The 18,866-nt window shown below is 32.6% G+C and overlaps 2 protein-coding genes across 2 annotated transcripts; one reads left to right on the top strand and one right to left on the bottom strand.

Annotated features, from left to right (window-relative positions):
- The first annotated feature begins 3,573 nt into the window (after positions 1–3,573).
- On the top strand, positions 3,574–10,955 carry LOC119688502 (mucin-3A-like). Its single transcript, XM_038103179.1, has 3 exons — positions 3,574–3,688; positions 3,821–10,816; positions 10,879–10,955. The coding sequence occupies exons 1-3, from the start codon at positions 3,685–3,687 to the stop codon at positions 10,953–10,955; spliced, it is 7,077 nt and encodes a 2,358-aa protein (XP_037959107.1). The 5' UTR covers positions 3,574–3,684.
- A 6,677-nt stretch (positions 10,956–17,632) lies between these two features.
- LOC119662176 lies at positions 17,633–18,385 on the bottom strand. The gene is made up of 2 exons (XM_038071739.1): positions 18,219–18,385; positions 17,633–18,159 (listed from the first exon to the last, which is right to left on the bottom strand). The coding sequence occupies exons 1-2, from the start codon at positions 18,340–18,342 to the stop codon at positions 17,660–17,662; spliced, it is 624 nt and encodes a 207-aa protein (XP_037927667.1). The 5' UTR covers positions 18,343–18,385; the 3' UTR covers positions 17,633–17,659.
- Between the last annotated feature and the right edge of the window lie 481 nt (positions 18,386–18,866).

The raw sequence follows: 18,866 nt of genomic DNA, 5'->3' as shown, positions 1-18,866 counted from the left end.
ATGTCGCTTGAATATCCTTCCATACCAAAAAGAATTTATACTTAATTGGGCTACCGGATGCATAACAGACTGAAAGGTAAATGAATATGTCTCAATTCATTAAGTAGTACTCATTTGCAGGCAGCAAGTATTCTGTTCCTTTGCAAGAAACGCACACTCACACAGCTAAGAGTTCACATGTAACTACATATAAATAAGCAGGACTAAAGGGCACATAACTTCCATTATACTTCTTTTCAGTTTAAAATTACCTTTTATAGCAGTTTTGACAACGTTTATTAGAGTTCTCAGATCGAAATTTTTAACTGGATTTGGAAATGTTGGAAAGTTCGAAACCAGTACATGCATAAATATTTTTTTCATTCCGGTTTTCGTCTGCGGTTTTTCACACATTCCCATACCTAACATTCCCCATCAGAATTTCGAGATATGCTCTAAGTCTTATACTGTATGCTCTAAGCCTTATTGCTGTATTTTTTTTGACCCAGTTGAACATGTTTAGAGTAATTCTAAGATTTAGGAAAAATATTGCCAGTTCATCACTGCTGAAAACAGAAATTAAGTATAAACACTTAAAAGATAAATTCTCTTTTAATGGATGCAAACAGTGTAAATAAAATTAATATAGGATATAAGGTAAATATATTAAAAACGTTACATATGGTATATTACAACTGTCAAATAACAGAAAACAATTTTTAATTTTAGAGTAACTTTATTACTCTGGCTAACTATCTAGAGTGTTGTTAACTAATCTCGAGTATTATACATTTCGCTCGAGATTTACCATTCGAAAATAAACAAGGCGCTAAATGTGAAACTCAAGTAAAAATGCTACTCCAGATTTACAAGTTCTCAATCGAAAACGTTGTGAGCTAAGTACAAGTATATTAAGATTAACAAATCTTTAAAAGCCATGCAAAGTGCTCTGCACTGAAAACTGGTTTACTAAAATTACTCCACAAAGAGTAATCCAGCGTGTTCAATCCCTGTTGTAATGACGTTGCACACCAACAATTATGATAAATGAATTATGCTTTGCTTTTCAAGCTTTAGTGATGTTATATACAAATCAGCACTATTTCACAAAATTAATTTCGTAAATTCAACCAAATATATTAGATCGTCTGAGTAAAACACAGTTATCCTCAAGCTTAATTTCACATCGAGTATCTCACAGTATTCACGAATCTCTTCCTTGAGTAGCAACAACACAGCAACAACAACGGCCATCACACGACCCTAAAAACCGTTCAATTAATAAGCATAATTCGGACTGACCTTAATTTGATTACCAACTTATGGCTTAGGTGTTGCTAATCAGAACAACATTTGCTCAGAACATGTTTATATTTGCTGCATAAACTTTTGGTCAATAAGTTTTAATAAACGCATTCACAGAGTGCAACTGATGCACATCCTTACAGCTCTTACAGTTTCGAGTATATACTGCAAATAACATATGCCATAGAGATGGGTAGGCTTATGTGAGTATTGCATCGTTGACAAAACCGCTTTTGCACTGAAGTGTTAAGTGTGCGTTTATAAACAGAGACTTGTGCAAGGATATGCATCAGATGTGAACCACATATGTGCATAGCGCCTGTGTTGTGGTTGACATATTTAAATAACACACCCGAACATTCACATAAAACAGTACCTATTATTTTGAAGCGAATAGCTATATGGATTGAAATACTTTGTCTTAAATGTCCATTACTTAGCCTGTAATTATTTAAATATGTGTCATAATAATTACTCCTTCCTTAAAAACTAATAGTGATTTTTTAATAATTATAGCAATTTTGCTTTTAACTATTCAAGTTAACTCAGCTGAAAAAATGTGGTTAAATATATTTTTAAATGCATTAAAAGTCCAACTAAACTGCAACCAATTTCCTGATGGCAACAGTGCATCCATATATTGACTAATAATAGTCAATTTATTGTGAACAAACATGCGGAACATGCGGTAAATGGACAAAACAAAGTACTTTCTGTCAACAAACAAATCTCCTGAGCGTCTTGGGACCTACGTCACTGTTGACAATTATAAGTTCGAAGTTGTGAAAGACTTTGTTTATTTAGGCACTAGCTTAAACACCAAAAATGACGTCAGCCTAGAGATTCAACGACAAATTACTCTTGCCAACAAATGTTACTTCGGGCTAAGTAAGCAATTGAGAAATAAAACCCTCTCTCGACAAACAAAAATCACGCTCTATAAATCCCTTATCATGCCTATCTCTTATCATTGTCATGTCGTGCGAATGGAAGAAAGTGCTTCGGCTAGAAAGGTGTTTGATTTCATACCCGCAGGTGGAAAATGCGGTAGAGGACGTCCGCAGGTGACCGCAGGACCAGGTGACCAACGATTTGGGGGCGCTCGGTACTACCAACTGGCGTCAGAAAGCAACTAATCGGGCTGACTGACGGAGGCTACTCGACGCGGCCAAGGACGACACACGTCTGTAATGGCCGCACTATATTTTAATAAAAAACCACAAATGTATATTTTTAGTTTACCTTTTTAATACCTCAATATGTTCACATCTCTCATGTTTCTAAATGTAATACCTTATAATATAATGGCGGAACCCTGGATATGAAATCCTTGATTTTGAAACCAAATTGCACAGGTTACTAAAGTTGTTTTTTTGGATTTTTTGGAATATTCTTCAATTCAATTTGTTCGTAGAGTTCCAAAGTTCCACAATAGAATGTCTTAGCCTCGCCAGATCAGGACATAAATTTCAAAAATGTTCGGTTCTTACCTGAAGCTTCTGCAATTCTGCTAATAGAGGATTATATTAATTTATTTTGTGTTATATATACTTTATTTGATGTGAATATCGACCGATGTAGACAAAGTTACCGTGACGCAAAATGTTTTTGAAAAAATGTTGGAATTTCAAGAATATATTTTTTAAAGGTTTGTTAGAGAGTTCATCAGTAAAGACGAAAGAACAATTAATTTAACTAAACTCATCAAGTGAGATTTAGTTTTCATATTCTTTTTTACTCTTTCTTGATACTGACTTGGTAGTAAAATAAATGTGGTCACCGGAGAGAGTATCTGTTGACTTGCCGTTATAATCAACCAACTATACCTTGAAGTCATTTTCGTTTATAAAACATAGATTTAAAATTTTTCAAAATTTTAAATAATACTCACACATCCTAAATAAATATTTTATTTCCAAACTTAATCAAATTATTATAAACTATGTAATTAGTTTTGAATCATAATCTTTATTTACAATTGTTCATTTACATTGAATTATTTATCTCACATATGCCAAGCCAGCTTTTCATGAGATGGAATATAATTACACATTTTTTGTTTAATTTTTTTAATGTTATTTTATAAATTTATATTTTTTTATATAGTAAATTAACCTCATCAGTGTGTCACCAAATCATATATACATATATATTTATAATATTATATATATTCACATATAGCCATATGACCTAATATTCGTATAACATACAAGAAATTATTCTTTCCCACTTGAAACACTGCCATGACAGAACTATTTACAGTAATCTAGTACATTTTGGAAATAAAAATTTGAGAAACATTGTTAAAAATCTGAGCTAATAATTGTCATTTGATATTCTTCTAGTCATATCATTCTTGCGTTTTGATTTGAATAATTTGTGAAAAAAAAGGCTTTTAAAATGCGTAAGTTCTTTAATCACTTATATTGCAGTATTTATTGCATTCTTACCATTCTATTTAATTTTTTATTATTTTGTTAATATAAATATATATTTTTTAATATATTTTTTTTTAATAAAATTACCGCAACTGAAGAGAACATTGAGCATTCAGAAATGGGCACACCGTCTGATCCTCTACGCATAATTGACCCTACTAAGGAGAACATAGAAGACTCTGCAAAAAAGCCACCCCATAAATTTCTAAGTAAAGTTCAAGGTGCTGAGGAGAACATTGAGAGTTCTGTAGTAACACCACCATCCAATCTTTCAATTAATATCAAAGTGACTGAAAAAAAGGTGAAGGGCTCTGTAACGACAACACCACTTAAGTCCATTTTTGATATTGAGAGTACTAAGGAAAATTTTGAAAGTTCTGTAACGACATCATCATTCAATTCTATTATTGATATTAAAGAAACTCAGAAAAAGGTGGAGGGATCTGTAATCATACGACCAGTTAAGTCTATTTTTGATATAGAGGAAACTGAGAAAAAGATGAAGGGTTCTGTAACTACACCACCACTTGATTCCATTTCTGATTTTGAAGTTACTGAGGAAGAGAAAAAGAATTCAATAATAACGCCATCATTTAATACTTTGATTGATTTTGTACCTACTGAGGAAAAGATTAAGGGTTCTGTAACGACATCATCATTTGATTCTTACATTGATATTAAAGAAACTGAGAAAAATATGGAGGATTCTGTAACGTTACGACCACTTAAGTCTATTTTTGATATTGAGGGAACTGACGAAAATATTGAGGACTCTGTAATACCACCATCATTTAACTCTTTAATTAATATTAGAGAATCTAAGAAAAAGGTAGGAGGATCTGTAACGATACGACCACTTAAGTCTATTTTTGATATAGAGGAAACTGAGAATAAGATGGAGAGTTCTGTAACGACTCCACCACTTGATTCCATTTCTGATTTTGAAGTTACTGAGAAAGATAAAAAGAGTTCAATAATAACGGCATCATTTAATTCTTTGATTAATTTTGTACCTACTGAGGAAAAGATTAAGGATTCTATAACGACACCATCATATAATTCTTTTCTTGATTTTGAATCTACCGAAGAAAATATTGAGGATTCTGAAATACCGCCATCATTTGATTCTTTTATTGATATTAACGGAACTGAGAAAAATATGGAGGGTTCTGTAACGACACTACCACTTGATTCCATTTCTGATTTTGAACTTACTGAGAAAGACATAAACAGTTCTATAATAACGCCATCATTTGATCCTTTGATTAATATTGTATCTACTGAGGAAAAAATGGAGTGGTCTGTAAAGACATCATCCTCTAATTCTTTTATTGATATTAAAGAAACTGAGAAAAATATGAAGAGTTCTGTAACGATACGACCACGTAAGTCTATTTTTGATATTGAGGGAACTGAAGAAAATATTGAGGATTCTGTTATACCGTCATTATTTAATTCGGTTCTTGATATTAAAGAAAGTGAGAAAAATGTGATGGGTTCTGTAACGATACGACCTCTTAAGTCTATTTTTGATATTGAGGAAACTGAGGAAAATATTGAGAGTTCTGTAACGACATCATCATTTGATTCTTTTATTGATATTGACGGAACTGAGAAAAATGTAGAGGGTTCTGTAACGATACGACCAGTTAAGTCTATTTTTGATTTTGAACCTATAGAAGAAAATATTCAGAGTTCTCTAACGACACCTTCATTTGATTCTTTTATTGATATTGAGGGAACTAATTATATGGAGACTTCTGAAACACCACCACATAATTCCTTTTCTGGTTTTGAAGTTACTGAGAAAGAGAAAAAGAATTCTATAATAACACCATCATTTGATTCTTTGATTGATTTTGTACCTATTGAGAAAAAGATGGAGGGTTCTGCAACGACATCATCATTTGATTCTATTATTGATTTTAAAGAAACTGAGAAAAGTGTAGAGGGTTCTGTAACGATACGACCACTTAAATCTATTTTTGATATAGAGGAAACTAAGGAAAAGATGGAGGGTTCTGTAACGACACCACCACTTGATTCCATTTCTGATTTTGAAGTTACTGAGAAAGACATAAAGAAATCTATAATGGCGCCATCATTTGATTCTTTGATTGATTTTGTTTCTACTGAGGAAAAAATGGAGTGGTCTGTAAATACACCTTTGTCTAATTCTTTTATTGATATTAAAGAAAGTGAGAAACATATGGAGGGTTCTGTAACGATGCGACCACTGAAGTCCATTTTTGATATTGAGGGAACTGAGGAAAATACTGAGAGTACTGCAACGACACCATTATTTGATTCTTTTATTAAAATTAACAGAACTGAGAAAAATATGGAGGCTTCAGTAACGACACTACCACTTGATTCGTTTTCTAATTTTGAAATTACTGAGAAAGACATAAAGAGTTCTCTAATAACGCCATCATTTGATTCTTTGATTAATATTGTATCTACTGAGGAAAAAATGGAGTGGTCTGTAAAGACACCATCATCTAATTCTTTTATTGATATTAAAGAAACTGAGAAAAATATGGACGGTTCTGTAACGATACGACCACTTAAGTCTATGTTTGATATTGAGGGAACTGAGGAAAATATTGAGGATTCAATAATACCGCCATCATTTGATTCATTTCTTGATATTAAAGGAACTGAGAAAAATGTAGAGGGTTCTGTAATGATACGACCACTTAAGTCCATTTTTGATATTGAGGGAACTGAGGAAAAGATGGAAGGTTCTGTCACGACACCACCACTTGATTCGTTTTCTGATTTTGAAATTACTGAGAAAGAGAAAAACAGTTCTATAATAACGCCATCATTTGATTCTTTGATTGAATTTGTACCTACTGAGGAAAAGATGGAGGGTTCTGCAACGACATCATCATTTGATTCTTATATTGATATTAAAGAAACTGAGAGAAAGGTGGAGGGTTCTGTAACGACACCATTATATAATTCTTTTATTGATTTTGAATCTTCCGAAGAAAATATTGAGGATTCTGTTATACCGTCATCATTTGATTCTTTTATTGATATTGAGGAAACTAAGGAAAATATGGAGGGTTTTGTAAAGACACCACCACTTGATTCTTCTATTGATATTAAAACTACTGACGAGAAGATGAAGGTTTCTGTAACGATAGCACCACTTGATTCCAATTCTGATTTTAAAGTTACTGAGAAAGAGAAAAAGAGTTCTGTAATAACGCCATCATTTAATACTTTGATTGATTTTGTACCTACTGAGGAAAAGATGGAGAGTTCTGTAACGACATCATCATTTGATTCTTATATTGATATTAAAGGAAAGATGGAGGGTTCTGCAACGACATCATCATTTGATTCTTATATTGATATTAAAGAAACTCAGAAAAAGGTGGAGGGTTCTGTAACGACATCATCATTTGATTCTTTTATTGATATTGACGGAACTGAGAAAAATGTAGAGGGTTCTGTAACGATACGACCAGTTAAGTCTATTTTTGATTTTGAACCTATAGAAGAAAATATTCAGAGTTCTCTAACGACACCTTCATTTGATTCTTTTATTGATATTGAGGGAACTAATTATATGGAGACTTCTGAAACACCACCACATAATTCCTTTTCTGGTTTTGAAGTTACTGAGAAAGAGAAAAAGAATTCTATAATAACACCATCATTTGATTCTTTGATTGATTTTGTACCTATTGAGAAAAAGATGGAGGGTTCTGCAACGACATCATCATTTGATTCTATTATTGATTTTAAAGAAACTGAGAAAAGTGTAGAGGGTTCTGTAACGATACGACCACTTAAATCTATTTTTGATATAGAGGAAACTAAGGAAAAGATGGAGGGTTCTGTAACGACACCACCACTTGATTCCATTTCTGATTTTGAAGTTACTGAGAAAGACATAAAGAAATCTATAATGGCGCCATCATTTGATTCTTTGATTGATTTTGTTTCTACTGAGGAAAAAATGGAGTGGTCTGTAAATACACCTTTGTCTAATTCTTTTATTGATATTAAAGAAAGTGAGAAACATATGGAGGGTTCTGTAACGATGCGACCACTGAAGTCCATTTTTGATATTGAGGGAACTGAGGAAAATACTGAGAGTACTGCAACGACACCATTATTTGATTCTTTTATTAAAATTAACAGAACTGAGAAAAATATGGAGGCTTCAGTAACGACACTACCACTTGATTCGTTTTCTGATTTTGAAATTACTGAGAAAGACATAAAGAGTTCTCTAATAACGCCATCATTTGATTCTTTGATTAATATTGTATCTACTGAGGAAAAAATGGAGTGGTCTGTAAAGACATCATCCTCTAATTCTTTTATTGATATTAAAGAAACTGAGAAAAATATGGACGGTTCTGTAACGATACGACCACTTAAGTCTATGTTTGATATTGAGGGAACTGAGGAAAATATTGAGGATTCAATAATACCGCCATCATTTGATTCTTTGATTGATATTAAAGGAACTGAGAAAAATGTAGAGGGTTCTGTAATGATACGACCACTTAAGTCCATTTTTGATATTGAGGGAACTGAGGAAAAGATGGAAGGTTCTGTAACGACACCACCACTTGATTCGTTTTCTGATTTTGAAGTTACTGAGAAAGAGAAAAACAGTTCTATAATAACGCCATCATTTGATTCTTTGATTGAATTTGTACCTACTGAGGAAAAGATGGAGGGTTCTGCAACGACACCATCATTTGATTCTTATATTGATATTAAAGAAACTGAGAGAAAGGTGGAGGGTTCTGTAACGACACCATTATATAATTCTTTTATTGATTTTGAATCTTCCGAAGAAAATATTGAGGATTCTGTTATACCGTCATCATTTGATTCTTTTATTGATATTGAAGAAACTGAGGAAAATATGGAGGGTTTTGTAAAGACACCACCACTTGATTCTTCTGTTGATATTAAAACTACTGCCGAGAAGATGAAGGTTTCTGTAACGATAGCACCATTTGATTCCAATTCTGATTTTAAAGTTACTGAGAAAGAGAAAAAGAGTTCTGTAATAACGCCATCATTTAATACTTTGATTGATTTTGTACCTACTGAGGAAAAGATGGAGAGTTCTGTAACGACATCATCATTTGATTCTTATATTGATATTAAAGGAAAGATGGAGGGTTCTGCAACGACATCATCATTTGATTCTTATATTGATATTAAAGAAACTCAGAAAAAGGTGGAGGGTTCTGTAACGATACGACCACTTAAGTCTGTTTTTGATTTTGAGCCTACTGAGAAAAATATTGAGGATTATGTAATACCGCCATCATTTGATTCTTTTATTGATATTAAGGGAACTGAGGAAAATATGGAGGGTTCTGTAATGACACCACCACTTGATTCTTTTATTGATATTAAAGCTACTGACGAGAAGATAACGGTTCCTGTAATAATGCCATCATTTGATTTCTCCTCTAATTTTGAAGTTACTAAGAAAGAGATAAAGAGTTCTATAATGACGCCATCATTTGATTCTTTGATTGATTTTGAACCTTGTGAGGAAAAGGTGCAGAGTTCGATAATAGCACCATCATTTGATTCTTTTATTGATATTAAAGCTACTGAGGAAAATATTGAGGATTCTATAGCAGTGCCATCATATAAATATTTTTCTAATATTGAAGCTACTAAGGAGTGTATAAAGACTCCTGTAATAACGCCATCATTTGATTGTGTTATTGATATTGATGATACTGAGGAGAACATAGGATACTATGTTACGACGCCACCATTTGATTCTTTAATTGATATAGGGGTGAATGATAAGAATATGGACGGTTCTACTAACAGAAAAATGGAGAGTTCTGTAATGATGCTACCATTTGATTCCTTGCTTGATATTGAATGTAGTAAGAAGAACACAACGGATTTGATAATGACACCATCATTTAATTCTTTAATTGAACTTAACACAGATGAAGAGGTCATAGAGGTTTCTGAAAAGACGCCAATATTGCATTCTTTGATTCGTTTTGAAACTACTGAATGTTCTACAGGATTGCACTATCTGGATGGTTTTGCAATGAGCCCGTCAGTTGAATCTCTGAATAAATTTGACGTAACTCAGGATGATGATTTTATTGATGTGGAAACTATCGAAGAGACCACACCGTATTCTACAATTCAGCTGCCGTTTGGATTTTTGAATGATACTGATGCAACTAAGGAGAACATGGCAATTTCTGACACATGGTACTCCTTTGATTCTTTAAATAAAAATGAAACAAGTAGTAATAATATGGAAAGTTCTATAATAGTTCCGCCACGCAGACGCGTTGGTCGTCCGCGAAAAAATATTAATTCTCAAACAGACAAAGCTATGAATCAGAAACCAAAGAGGAAGTATGTTAGGAGAAAAGATGCTGCCGCTGTTAAAACGAAAACTCAAAGAAAGCGTAAAGGAACTACAAACCCTACATATCCTGCTGATCCTACATGTTCTTCTAATCACACGGAAGAACCTGTATCTGTTAATAGTGAGGAGTTTGTGGATCTCTTGATAGCTCGTAAAGAACAGGGTTACCCAAATTTGCCAGGATATAGAGTTTATAAATGTGTCGATAAAACTGATAAAGAAAAGAAGGAAAACAACAATAAAAAAGAGTCCTGTGATGCTGTTGATGATGGGCCCGGACCTTCCCATGCCTACAAACACCTATCAAGCCCAATATATGAAAATTGGCTTTTCAATGGTGTATTGCCAGCAATAAAATATGATAAGGAAACACCTGTGTTAACTCATCAGTCTGATGTTCTAAAAACAGTTCATGATCTCACAGGAAATTTAATCGAAGTTAAGGAGTCGATAAAGTCTTTGAAAGTAAAGACAGATATTGTTGGGAAAGATGAAGATCCTAAATCACATTTGTGGACCCACAAATGGGATGAAAAGAAATCGAACAAAGAGGAAATAAAATTAATTAAAAATACTAGTGGAATACAGAAGGAAGTAACAATGGAGATATGTAAACGTAATTTATTGGATCATGTCACTACAGAGCAAAAGGCAGTAGAGAATATTTTAAACGAAATGGAAGACAATATAAAAGGTAATGTATATATATACCAATATAAGTTTTTTTGATATGCTTTTATATATTTCGTCTGCTAGCTTTGGAGGCCAAGATGAAAGCGGATAACATTCCACCTCTTGATTTGGAAACATTCAAAAAAATGTTTCAGCATTAAATCACTTTATAATTATTTTTAATAAATAATGTTATATAAATGTGATCAACTTTAAAAGAATAAATAAAATTAATTAAAGTTAAAATTAAGTCTTTTAAAAGTCTCGAATAAAAAATTAAAACTAAAATAACTTGTGCCATTTTAATCCTTGGTTAAGAGTAGAAAAAACAAATAAGTTATATAATATTGAAGTAAAATTTCATGCAGAATATTTGAGTTCTGTAATGTTACTACCAAAAATCAAATTTCGGTAAAAACATAAAAAAAAGTTATTCCTAAAATAATATAAATTTAAACTATTGGTTTGGAAGGCAACTACATCTAAATCTAAACCGATCGATATTATTTATACCACGAAAATTCTGTTTTTACCGGGTACTTCAATTCTAAATTAGTAGCGAAAACATTAGTAATATCTGAACGTAAGCAAATTAAGAAAGGTATTCCATAAATTATACTTAATTTTCTCGCTGTCTTTAATCAGAAAATAAATAAATTTTTCTAACAAAAACATATATTTGTATCGGCAGTTTGTATGCTATTTATATATAAACTCTGAACCAATAAATGTACATTTTGCACCTTATTTTACCGCTTTTAGCCAATCCGTCAAATAATAACAGTCAGCATCTAAAAAACTATGCTCAAACTTTAATTCGAATAGTTCAGAAACTTAGTAACTTTAGACAGCACTGGCAGTGCGACAAACAGACAGGACTGGGTTAGGTTAGTTATATCGGCGATCCAAAAGGAATCCACTTACGCCTATTGCCCCACTGTGCTACCGTATGATGGAAAAACTCGGGTTTTGAAACCATCTGAAACATTTGGCGAAGCTTAAAATGCTTTTTTGTAGGCGGTCTTGAAGTTGATCAAGATTCTCCAATAAAGGGAGATCTAAAGTGTTGACTAGCCGTCGTGCATAAACTGGCAAAGATAAAGCAGATGAGAGACACTTTTATCATCTTCCCCACAGCTGCTACAAATATAATTGATTTAATCTTCTAGTATGGTTATCTAATCTACAATAACCTGTAAATAAACCCACCACAAGTCACTAAGGGTCATCTTAGTCAATAAGAGAATTGGATTTCTTTTTAATTGAACGTGGCTAAGTTGCATATCGATGCTAATATATCGTTGAGTATTCCCATTTATCAGCACAAAAGAAATGAAAAACAATTTTCATGTTGTCAGCGATCTGTTCAGATTGTTTACGTGATCCGATCTGTTTTACAATTGCGAAAAATATCGTTATGATCGGCGACACAGATTAGAGAAAGCGTTCTAAATATAAATTGGAGTGAACTCAAGAACTTGTAGTTTGACTGTCTGATAATGTATATATATTAAATATATTATCCACTATCAAGAAGCTATAGCTTCCCTAATGGTAATCACTTCCACTGGAAAAACTGTACAATGATCCGGAGAACGACAATAAAAAGATTTGTTCAGTTTCTCTGAGAAAATTCCACTGCCTACACCACTACTTATTTTGGATCCGTAAGTAAAAATGATTGGACACTACCTCCCGACAGTAAGGTGGCTCTAGATGGAAACACGACAAGAGAAAATAGGAGGGATTTTTTTTTCATCCCAACAATAAGATTAGACTAGCCGAAATAATACTTTACTGATAAAAATATAAAGTTTCTTCTGAAACGAGTCTAATCGGATCTATGAAAAACTGTGTATGGACTCAGAAAAATATGCTTTAACCAAATACTAATTAAATTGACCTGATAATTTTGTTGGAAAAATTTTAGCTGATGTAGTATTTAGAATTAGAATTAAAAATAAACGGGGTACAAGCTCCCAATGGAGCAGAGCACTTCGACCAGATTGATCTTCTGTGCTGCAACTGACCCTAACCGAACAGAAGACATTCCGCTTTTCGAATGAAAGCCAAAATATCGTCCGCTGAGGACCTCCTAATGTCAGAAGAAGAGAGCAGCCCTCCTCCCAGTGACCTCTTCCTTACCCAGATCAAGGCTGTGCATTCACAGAGAATGTGACTGGTAGTCTCGTCTGCTTCTAAGCAAAGTCGACAATCCGTCTCCTCGGACAGACCCATAGCTCATGTAGTAAAGGAGATATAGAAACTTGCATGTGGTATGGTTAAATCAGCATAATGCGTCGAGTAAGAATATTAGGATCTGAGATTTAGTTAAAATCTGGTTAAATCAAGTAAATTATTTTACTGAGTGTATTAATTCAAATGCAAATGTTTTATGTGCATACATACTTAAAAATGCAATATTTTCAAATTAATTAATTGAAGTAATAAAATAGTATAAAAATTAAATAAATGTCGTGTCAGAGAGTTTAAATATTGTCATGTTACAGTCTAAGCATCTGACATAAGTGCATGTGAAATTGACATAAGTTTTGATTGATATTAATTTAAAGCATATATTTCAAATATAAATTTGATTTACTGATAATTTGTCATTAGACTGATTTAATATCACACAGCATTACTGAAATACTTATCAAATAATTTGAGGGCTTGAAATGCTCCAATGGCAACCAGACAAATGTCGTTATATGTTGCAGCCCTCACCCTACCACTTTCACCTGTTCAAAGCTTGGATACGTTACAAGTGAGTAGCAACACACAAGTATGCCCACAAAGCCTTACAAAAAGAAGGATCAACTTTGCATCTGCAAAAGGATTCGCATTAATTCCATTATGCACCAAACCAAAGGCAATGCCCATGTACTCGTATTTCATTACCCGAAATTTAAAACAACAGTGCGAAGCAATTTGTATGTCCTACATTTTTCTACAATTGCATATAAATTGTGAATTATTTTTGTTGTTAATTTTATGTTTTGCAGAAAATGCAGAAGTTTTCGTTTCGTTTCGCTTTTCATTTTAATTTTATGCAAATTTCTGGCAAAAATAAATTTCTCTGAATTTCATTGTAGGAAATTTATGGCAGTGCGCCACATGCATGGAAAAGGACTTTGTGGACTATTTATTTGGGAAAGCATACAGTACTATATTCTGCTTTCGAGTGGTATGTAGCGGCATGTGCAAAAGGTTTAAATCGTTAAGTGGTATTAATGTTTCGAATATTGCCTTTACACTTCTGCCACATAATTTTATGTGTTTCGGTCTTATTCTCCTTAAAGCATGTATGTATATACACGCACGTGTGTGACTATATCCTTCCAGCAAATGCAGTTGAAAACCTATAACCGAGAAGTTCAGACGTTGGAAGGATGATACTAAGACTGAGGCTGAGACAAAGATTAAGACTAAGATTGAGGCTGAGGCTTAGGCTGGGGCTACGGCTGAAGCTAAGTCTAAGGCTGAATAAATTTATGCAACAAATGCTTGTTATTTTACATATCGTAGTGTATTTGTATGGCTTATGCTACATTTATATAAATTATTCCATTATTATTAAATACGTACCAATATAAGCAATCAAGTGCATAATTGCAGTTATTGAGAAAGACAAAATTATTTTAAATCAACTCTGCACTTATAGTTCGAATCTACATATGCATATATACATACATATATATATATATATATATATGTGGGTATATTTTCCTTTGTACAGCACTTCAAATTGAAGTTTAAATCATAATAAACAAAATTTCTCTAATTAATCAAAGAAATTTATTATAGCAAGTTAGAAACAATTATTTGCAATATACCTGGAATATCTTCTTATGAGATAATAAACAATAAACTTATAAAGAATAGTTACTCTTAAACTTTAAACAATGATTTGCAATATCACTGGAATATCTACCTTTTAGATAATTATCAATAAATATGTAAAAAAATTATTTTAAAATTTAAAGTTAAACAAATATTTGCTATATCACTGATATATGTAGTTTTAAGGTCTTACACAATAAAGAGAAGTTACTCTAAAGCTTTAAAATCACTCGCTTACAAAATTGCTTGCAAGAATTTTAAAAAGTGATTGGATTTTTTCAAAACTCCTGATAAACTTCTTCTATCACTCCTTTGGTTCATTCCTTCGCAGTGTATATTATTTCGGTAATCACCATTCATAGCAAAGGCAACGATTCATCCACCTAACACGTAAGCGATCTGCTTCGTTTTCTATATTCGATCATTTTATCCTGTAAAATCGATTATTCTAAAGACTTTTGTTGTCAAGTTAACTCCAGTAAGTCAGATATGTATTCTATATGATTTTCAAAAGTCTGACAATACAAATATTTTTAACTTTCGTTTATCTAATTGTTTATCTAATTGTTCGTTTTGATTGATTACAAACAAATGCATTTACTTATAGAACCTTTGCAGATTCATTGATGGTTCTATATATCCATTTGCTTCTAAGTTGTCTGATAGCAAATTTCAATAAACCAATATGATGTTTAATTTTTTCAAGGCACTAATCTGTGTTTGCTCTCTTATATTATTATTATTATTATTGAGTAAGGGATCGTGCACTGCGACCTAAAAGGTCTATTGTGCCCCTTTGTCGGGTTAGAGTATTTCTCCAAGTCCGATTTCTTTAATGAAAGACAGTATGGATCCTCTCTTCCCCAGTCTTGAATCCTTATGATCCATGAAATACCCTCCTAGGTGTTTCTTTCGCTTATGCATCAGTGCCGGGCACTCCCCAAGCGCATGGTATGCCATTTCTCTCTCTTCCCTGCAGTATCTGCAGTCTGAGTTGGATTGAATTCCTAATTTTACGGTTCCGGTAGTTACGTTCAAGATTGAAACTGGCGCATCTATCTATCGCGTATATTTCCGCTTGAAAGATGGTTGTATTGTTTCCTAATGCTTCCCAGTATTTTTTGCCTGGTCCATAAACACCAGCTCCAGCTCCCTCATTGGTGAGAGAGCCGTCTGTATACCATGTTATCGTCGTTTCTTTTATTTTTGGGGTGTTAGACAAACCTTCCCAGTTCTTTTTGTTGCTAAGTTCAGTTTTGAAGTTTTTTGTAAAGTTATGCTTTACAATCATTCTGTCCATTGGCATTTCAATTTCTGGGATTTGTGCAGCCAAAGTATCAAGTTTTTTGCTGTTGGTTTCAAAATCAGTCACCTTGTTTGTATTTACTCTTAGAGCAGCCCTCTTCGCCTGTGATTGCACATAGATATAAAGAGGAGTGAGTTCCAGAAGTACTTTAATTGATGACGTGGGACATGTTCTCATTACTCCTGTTATGCTTACACATGCAAGTCGTTGTACCTTGTTGAGTGTTTTGATAATGCTTTGTTGATTTGTGCAGTTCTGCCAGACTGTTGATCCGTAAGTGATCATTGGTCTGATTACTGCTGTGTATATCCATCGCAGTGACTTTGGTGTACATCCCCAATTCTTACCTGCGATGGATCTACATGTCATAAAGGCTTTGGTTGCCTTTTTTGTCACTTCTTGGAATTGAGATTTCCATATTAATTTTTGGTTTAAAATTATGCCCAAAAATTTTACCTCCTTTTGTAGTTTTATTTCAAACCCATCTAAGCGGATGGGTTTGAGGTTTTTTATTTTGTATTTCCTAGTGAATAGCACAATGATTGTTTTTGCTGGATTTATTTTCAGCCCAACCGAGTTGCACCATTCTTTAGTTAGTTTTAAGCCTTGCTCTCTTATAAGTTTAGTTAAAATTATTAGAAATATAAACTCCAAAATACTGAATTTTCTGAAGAAACAAAAATATCTTCAAAAAGCAGAAATAAATTCCTCCACTTAAATGATACCAATCGATCGGTTGCGGAGTTAAATTCTCTCTCCACAATGAATCGAAGGACTACATTTATACACACATTTATACATATATAATCCTCTAATAATATAAAAATATTCATATCACCATAAAAACATTTTCAAATTTTCTTCTTAGATAATACGACCTTTGAGGTTTTGAGAATTTGCATTTAAGACTACATGATTAAGCATTTTATCAACATCAAATAAGTAATTTACATTCTCTACCAACATAAGGAGAATCCAATTAACACATACGTCTATTCGTCTACCCATTTTCTGGGCAACGATTATTCTGATTGTTGTAAGAAAGCTTATAATTCAGTTTGTGAGTTAATCAAAAAAATGTTTTCAGAAAATACTTTATAAAAATCTCACACGACGACAAATTAATAAAAATTATTATGGATATCTTTCCGTTCTTAGAATAAGATAACTGCAGTCAATAAATTCAAGTAAATTTATATCCACCCGTCTATGGGAAGGAATTATGTGGTTACAAAACTATTCGTATGGACCATATTGACATCTTAACAAAGCTAAGTGACTTTTTTCTACCTCTTCCTGAGCTGTACAATTTCCTAAAAATTATTTATCCGAACATTATTTTAAGAAATAATCCAGTTGTTTGAATAATGATTAGATATGTAAGAGTATTAAGCATGGTGTTGAAAATAAATTATCTGTTAAGTATTATCTATTGAACTGTGATTTTGGCAACCAAACTAACTAACAAACATTGGAATTATATGAATATTAGTAGATTCACTAAAGATTATTAAATGAATTACAATAAAAAAAACCAATATCGTCATATCGACACTTCACAGGAATGTTAATTAATCTATCCAATTATGTCTGACTTCTCATATAGACTCATAGACACTATCAGTAACAACATAATAAATTTCGAACAATTGAAATTAACTTTAATAAAAAAAAAATTGTTTGTTGATTTTTTAATAAATTATTAGAACAAAGATTTTAAGGAAACATAATGCGTAATATGTCCTCTTTGGTTTTCAGCTTCGTTTCAGTGTCCATATCATTTATCTTTGAAGCCAATATCTTTAAAAATATGTCATCCTCAATATCGATGTTTATGGAATCTGCGCCAACAGTTTTTTGCTTATCGTCCTTTTCCACTGTATCCATTAATTTCGGTTTCTTAGCATTGTCAAACTGCGGTGCGATTCCCGATAGACGTTTACTAATTCCATGATGTTTAATTACAATAACTTTTTCTATCTTGCAATCAGTTTTGTGCTTCATATATAAGGGCTCTTTTTGAACATCCATTTCACTGATATCTTCCTCAGTTATATTAAATTCCAAAGCTATTGCATGTGGCCATTCCTTTCTTGTGCGAACACCCTCAATACCTAAATGAGGTAACAAGAAAGACATTTCATCACCATATTTAAAATCAAAATTTTCGCAAAAATTTTGGAGTAACCCATGCCAGTGGTCCCTTATAATTTTTTCTGAAATTAAAACATTTATTAAAGCAATGTAAGCTAAAAATAATTCAGTTCATCTTTACTTGGTCTTCCAAACATTTTTTCCATTTCCTTCCAAACTGCCATTGTTTTTCCTAACGGACCATTTTTCTCATATATCACTGGATGTTTTTTGATGGCTTTGATCAGTGCAATATTAATATCCATATTTTTATAGACACTTTTTACAATGCACTGCTAAAGAACAAGTGCTTTTACTTAGAAAACAAAGAAATTGTCAAACTTTTATTTTGTTCTGAATTCACAATTAACTTTCCATTCACAATAGTGCTACATGTATAAGTAGAGCAGATATTTTTATGCATTTGCAATTTGCATATGCAATTGTTATATGTCATGTTATAGCGCATATTTTCGTAAAATTACATAAATATGCATATAATATATAAACAAATACCTTCTGTTCAAAAAGTACTCGGATTTTGTAAATAAAACACACAAATTTAAATTTTATTCCAAATTTATTTTATATCCTTCAGAAGCAATACACATATGCCAACGCTTAACCCAATCTTCCATACAATTTTCGTAGACCCGTGCAGGTATGGCATTTAGTTCCTTCGGCGAATTCTCTTTTACCGATTCAATCGACTCAAAACGCTTACCACGAAGGGGCAATTTAAATTTCGGGAACAGGAAAAAGCCGCACGGCGCCAGATCTGGCGAATATG

The sequence above is a fragment of the Teleopsis dalmanni genome, chromosome X (assembly GCF_002237135.1).
Source record: "Teleopsis dalmanni isolate 2A chromosome X, ASM223713v2, whole genome shotgun sequence".
Taxonomy (NCBI): Eukaryota; Metazoa; Arthropoda; class Insecta; order Diptera; family Diopsidae; genus Teleopsis; species Teleopsis dalmanni.
The sequence above is the reverse complement of the archived record's forward strand: the minus strand, read 5'-3'. Positions and strand labels throughout refer to the sequence as shown.